This window comes from Nicotiana tabacum, chromosome 17 (genome assembly GCF_000715075.1).
Source record: "Nicotiana tabacum cultivar K326 chromosome 17, ASM71507v2, whole genome shotgun sequence".
NCBI classification, from domain to species: domain Eukaryota; kingdom Viridiplantae; phylum Streptophyta; class Magnoliopsida; order Solanales; family Solanaceae; genus Nicotiana; species Nicotiana tabacum.
In genome coordinates, this window is record NC_134096.1 from 75,090,441 (window position 1) to 75,096,961 (window position 6,521).

The 6,521-nt window shown below is 36.3% G+C and overlaps 1 protein-coding gene across 2 annotated transcripts; it reads left to right on the forward strand.

Moving 5' to 3' along the window:
* The first annotated feature begins 3,319 nt into the window (after window positions 1–3,319).
* On the forward strand, window positions 3,320–5,134 carry LOC107798021 (uncharacterized). Of its 2 annotated transcripts, none has more exons than XM_016620947.2 (4): window positions 3,320–4,030; window positions 4,272–4,312; window positions 4,468–4,626; window positions 4,791–5,134. In XM_016620947.2, the coding sequence occupies exons 1-4, from the start codon at window positions 3,695–3,697 to the stop codon at window positions 4,864–4,866; spliced, it is 612 nt and encodes a 203-aa protein (XP_016476433.2). In that variant the 5' UTR covers window positions 3,320–3,694; the 3' UTR covers window positions 4,867–5,134. The 2 variants fall into 2 exon arrangements, with proteins under 2 accessions (XP_016476433.2, XP_016476434.2); XM_016620948.2 differs by having other exon boundaries at window positions 4,471–4,626.
* Window positions 5,135–6,521: the final 1,387 nt, after the last annotated feature.

Here is a 6,521-nt window from a genome sequence, read left to right on the forward strand (position 1 = left end):
GAAGGTATTTTGTGGATGTTTTGAACTAGGAATAATATAGTACATATAAGTATGATATTCTGAAGGTTGTAAACTAATTTATGGAATAAGAGTTGGATTCAATTTATATTTTGTTATTAGTAAAAACGAGCTTGCCGCTCAATATGATTGTTAAGGTAATCAGAGAATCTCATATTGGATTATATTGTTGTTATTGCTATTGTTGGTGATTGTTGTTGTTGTTGGGCTATTGATGACCCTTAGTGGTCTTTAGGATGTAGTAAAAATAGGGGAGTTGCTGTCCAATTTTTCGTAAGCTATATGATTAGCCAAATACGATGGTATGACATTATATATTGAAGACAATATCATTTCACTTGTATAGACGCAAGAATTTATGTTGAGCTTGGTTGAGGAATAAGGAAGAGATCATACAGGTATGTTAAGATACTTCCTTCTTTCTTTTGGCATGATCTAAAGTGAAATGAATGTAAACGATACGCTATTTCATAACGAATCTACTCCTAGCAACTAAGGTTGTCCATGTTGTTCCTTTCTTATCAAGTTATTCTAAGCATGTATGTATGATCCTTGAATCCTATTGAGGTCCATATTGATGGTATGAATGTCCATAACGTTAATCGAAGGTGTAACAGCCCCACGTCACTTCGAAAGGTTTAGAACATGATTTCATGAGTCTAGAATGCATTATATATATGTATCTATTCAATTCCTTTTTTGTGGTTTGTGCTGTAATAAGCTACTCTACCGAGCCGCGCTATAGTCGGTCGAAAACGACACCTACTGTACAACCACTGATCAGTTGGATTTTACCGAGTTCCACGTGGCCGAGTACGATTCTGCCTAGCCTGATAATGGTCGGGTACGTTTTTTCTGAACCTTTTTCAGTCGGGTACGATATGATGATGATGATAACCACAACAATAACAACCACCCAGTATAATCCCACAAGTGGGGTCTGTGGAGAGTAGGATGTACGCAGCCTTACCCCTACCTTGGAAGGGCAGAGAGACTGTTTCCGATAGACCCTTTGCTAAAAGTATGATGATGACCACAAAGGCGAATATTTTAAAAAGCTTATGTATATATATATGTGTCATGCATTTCATGTCAGTATCCCTCAAAGGTACTCAGATGTTACAGGTTGTATCTTCTCTATCTCTTTTTATATTACTGTTCTTACTTATGTTTTCAGTCTTACATACTCGGTACTTTATTCGTACGGACGACCCTTTTGCATGGGGACGTTGCGTTTTATGCCCGCAGATCCCCATAGACAGGTTGACGGTCCTTTTAGTAGGCTATCAGCTCAGCATAAGGTGTCGGTGCACTCCACTTGCTCCGGAGTTATCTATTTGGTCAATATTCTTTGGACATGAATTGATTGGTATGTCGGAGCCTTTTCCCTACCCTTATGACGTTTATGTACTCTTAGAGGCTTGTAGACAGATGTCATGTATATGGATACTTGTAAGGTCTTGTCGGCCTATGTTTGAGTGTACAAATTATTATGTCGGCCTTATAGGCCCGTATGTCACATGTATAAGTTTGTATATTATGTTGGGTCGTCCTATGTCGAGTATTCCCTTATGTTTTATTCTGGTTATCTCATGACTACCTTTCCGGCCCATTTACGCATGATGGTATGATAAGAAAGATACGTTATGTGGGTACTCGGTTGAGTAAGGTACTGGGTGCTCGTCGCGTCCCTCCGATTTGGATCATGACACTGGCATATACCACCCATTAAGAGAGTCACTTAATAACATTAATAAGAAGGTTATTTGACTAAGAGATTCTTTTTCTCTCCTTTAACCTATGAATTGAAAATTGCAAAGAGGTGTTGAAATACTTCTTAGAAACTTGTTCAATCATTTATTTGACAAGGATAATTTTGGAAGAAAATAATTAATATATTATAGTTTATTTATTTATAAAAACCACTTATTTCAGATCAAATTAAAAAGGCTAGAAAACCATTTCTATGGGCCGAAGGGAGTAAAATCTATTTGACCTAAAGGTATAAAATTTAGACTCATAACTCAAGTTATAGAAAAAGTATCTAGGTTATAAGTTATTGAAGCTCAAGGGAAGTGAAAGGACAGAATAAGATATAAGTTTCAATATCTGCAGTTCTGCCCGAACTACATTAAGAATTTATTTAATTTTTGAAAGGAAACTATTCATGTTTTTCTCTGTCTTATACCTTGCTTTAATTTTACTCCCAAAAATTTCGTCAACGCACAAACAAGTTTGGCGTCATATAATAAATAGTGAGTACTTTTGATATTTCCAATATTCTGTGACAATTATTATTCACCTGTTTACTTTCAATGGTATTCCCTACTACTACTACTACCGTTAATCCAAAGAGACGGGGGTGTGTGTTCTCCACTATCAACCCAAAACGTTAAGAGAGTTACTGTCTCCTTCCCGTTCACTTTTACTTGACAATTATACTAAAAATAGATTTTTATTTTTATTTGTCATTTTACTTTACGTATATCAAGAGAAGACAAAAATTTTTTCATGTTATACCCATAATATTTATTACTCATTTCAAATCATTTTCTCAAATCCAATAAAATATGCATCAATTAATATAGGTATCATGGTAAATTATGCACTTCATTTATTATTTCTTAAGAGACATGAAAAGTTAAAACGTGTCAAGTAAAAGTGAACGAAGAGAGTAATTACAATTTATTTTAATTTTATTTGGCTAACAAGTATTAAATTTAACGGTAAAATAGTCATGTTTCAGGCCCCACATAAGAGAAAATTATTAAACTCCACATGCTCAAGTGGTATACATGGGTCATCAACATTTAACTTGTTGGTCGTGCTTCAACAAAATACTGACAATATTAAAACACTGATCCTCAACTATATATTTCATTTAACTTATAAAAGCAAAACCTTCATATATGGTTTTAATAACATAAAAATTAAGATTGGAGAAGGAGTATCTTCATTCTTCCAACTTAAAATTATTTAATGTTTTTTTTTGGTTAAAAGTCTGAAAGTAAAACTAGAAATAAATGTGACTTGGGGGAAATTGTAATCTTGCTCCTCTTGTCCATCCCATTTGTAACCGTATCTGTTAATCCAAATATGCCTTTGAAAGTATTATCCATGTTCCGGCAAATTTCTCTTAACAGTTTTGAGAGAAGGAACGTTATGACTTCAGTCCTGTTTATTCGAGCTCCCTAACGGACGTCAGAATGCCGTTACGGCAGGAAAAAGATCCCCCGTCACATTAGAAGTATGGACCACATGACTAAGCGACCAATAATACACGAACCCAATCGAATCATTCAATGGAATTGGCCTATCATTATCATCATTATCACCATCACCGTCTCTCAACACTTCTTCTCTCCCCCCACACTGAAACAAAGTGCTGCTGCTTCTGCTGCTGCAAAAGAAGATATCCTCATTTCAGATCGTACGATTCTGGTGTCCAAAAATTCTGTAATTCCAGTAGTTTATAGCAAAGAAGAATCCGTGTCCGACGAAGAGAGAATTTAAAAAAGACATAAGCGTTAATTGGGAGAGAAAAAAAATTCTAGATTGCATAGAATTTGAGTACTCCAATGAAGAGAGAAATTAATACTACTATCAAAATTATTGCGAAAGTAATAGCGGGAAATTAAAGAAGGATCGTAATTGGAGAGATATAATTGAAACATCGATGAGAAGATATAAGAGCAAGTCGAAGGGAATTGGAGAAATGACGGTTGGCCAGGTGGAAGAGGTAGCAGTGAAGATGACAGCATCAGCTGAAGGGGAGGTTTCAGAGGTTGCCGGCCGTTCAAAGAAGAGGAAGATGTGTGATGGTGATTTAGAGATCTCATCAACTGTAGCTTGTGTTAGAAGTCACTCTGAACATATTTCAGTTGCACAGGAGAGTTTAGTTACTCCGACGAGCGAGCTCAGTTCTCACGCTGCTCTTAGCTCTAACTTTGATGACGCTTTATTAGCATCTTGCTGTGCAAGTTATGAAAGCTCGAAATCCCTAGATCTGGAAGTATGTGCAAAAGTCTTCGAATTTTACTTCCCAGTTTTTATTCTATTGTTTCACTCGTATATATATGATTCAGTCAATTTTAATCGTATCAACTTGCTGCATTTAAAGTGTATTGAATTGTCTTATCGCACTATAAATTCTGTTGAATTAGTGATGTTCATAGCTTTTATTTTTATTGTTTTTTAGGGGGTGAAATTGCCGACGGTCTGAATATTTGAATTTTGAAATTTTGAATTTACAGGAGGAGACAGTGGAGATTGCAACGCCGAAGAGTAAAGAAAGGTAAATATGCGTCTCTTTATATTTTCATGCTTATATATATTTCCTCTCCCCGTCTCTTCACTTCAGCAGCCGCTTAGTTCCTTTCTGCCGTTTCAAATCTCTCTCTCTATGAAGCCTTCAATTCCACCCTTCGTTTACAAAACGTCTCTCTGCAGTAGTGTTAAAGCTGAACTACGCCAAATAGAGTCACCGACGAGACCACACCATGCCAATTCTCGCCGCCGACTAACGGCGGAAAAAATGCCCTCGGAGACTGACCTTGAAGAATTCTTTGCTGCAGCCGAGAAAGATATCCTTAAACGATTTACCAAAAAGTACATTTCTCTCTCTCTCTCTCTCTCTCTCTCTCTCTCTCCCTCTCTCTCTCTTTTTCTGACATTCGCGTTAACACATTCTAATTATGAAGTTTGTTTTTTTTCCTTCCTATTAATTTCTTCATTGTATAACACATTCTTATAAAATTTGCGTGCTGGCTCAGGTACAACTTTGACTTTGTGAAGGAGAAGCCATTGGAAGGTCACTACGAGTGGGTCCGATCGACTATAAAACCATGAAGATGAATGGAGATTAGCAAGATTAACAACACGATTTTACAAGCTAAGACCACGTACGAGCTTCTCAATCTAATTTCCTGGTAGCGCACTGATTCTAGTATTTCCTAGTATATTTTAAGTATTCGTGCTTCTAAAATAATTCTCTCTTTTTCTCCTTTTTTCTTTTATTTATGGTTTAAGTTTGGATATGTACAGTTAGTTCTCTTCTTTCTTTCCACGTATGGGAGCAAACCGGTCTCCCTTTGTGTTAATTAAAATTAGTTGCATCTAGAAGTTGTGCACGCTGAAGCTGAACTCAAAATTTACAACTGATAAATGAGAAGAAAGGCTCTTTTTTATTAAATCATCACAAAATACCTAATGTATTCACTCTCACAATATAATTGGGTGAATTTTGTATTTGAGCAATGCAATTGTGCTCTTCGGTAAATAGGCCGTTGTAGACATTGGTTCGCCAATAAGACACTGAAATATTTCGTCTATGATTTTTGGTGATTCTGTTCGAATGTACATTCTCTGGTAGTGAGAATACATGGGACTAATTACTGACGTCCAAAGAGGAGCACTAGAATATTCGCTGGAGGCACTGATATCTTACAGTACAGAAAACGCAGCAGTAGGCCTTGCCGTGTAAGTTACGGACACGTGTTTAATGGAAAGGTTATCCTATCCCATGTGGGCTTTGACTATTCTGGACCCTCTCCATGCAGAACGAAGTACACTGCGCACTTGGCCAAATTATTACTACTTCCATCTCTATTTTTTCTTTTGGTAATTTGGGTTTCATTGGTGAAGGCATTATGCACGAAAACTAACTCGCATGTGCTCTTTCTAGCCCCCGGAAAAAGACACATGAAGTATAGCACATTAACCTTTAAAATGAGCATGGAGTAAAGTTGTTGAAGAAGAGGTCCAGTATTCTACACTCTTTTGGCCTGGTGATTGAGGAATAGTACACTGGTTATATAGTATTTCCTCGGGTTAAATAATGGAATTAATAGATCGATTGATTTTAATTGCACAAGTTAGAATTCAGAATTACCAAACTAGTAAAATGCTTGCAGTTCATGAATGCTCATTTCTCATAGTACCAAGCCCCAGATCAAAGTACAAGAAGGGTGGGTGAATTGTCGATTTTTCTTTTTGTATCTTAAGTAGTTGACTAATTTACTAATTAGTCGACTGAAAATAAAGACAGAATATAAATGAAAGCAGAAGTAAAATACAGAAATTAAAGACACCCAAATTTTTATACTGGTTCGGATTTAATGTGAATCTTACTCCAGTCCCCTTGGGTTGTAAGGGTATTCTCTCTTCAAAGCTCCTTGAAAGTTTCGTACAATTGTGTTGATGTTATCTCGAACACCAACTTACTTCTGAATCTAAGTACGCTCGTGATACAATGCATCACCAATATTTTTCTCTCTTTCTTCTCTCTACTGATTACACAGTAAACTTTGCTAAGATTACAATGCTTGTTTAGAGTAGAACAAAGAGTATGAAGTTGGTATGATCAAAGTATATGATTCTTCCTTGATAATCTGCATTATATACTTGAACTTTGGCTTGACGTATTTTTGGCAAACTGTTGAGAGATTTGTGATCCCAAGGGACTTGATTCTTGAGAGATTGCAAACCCAAGGGAGTTGATCCCA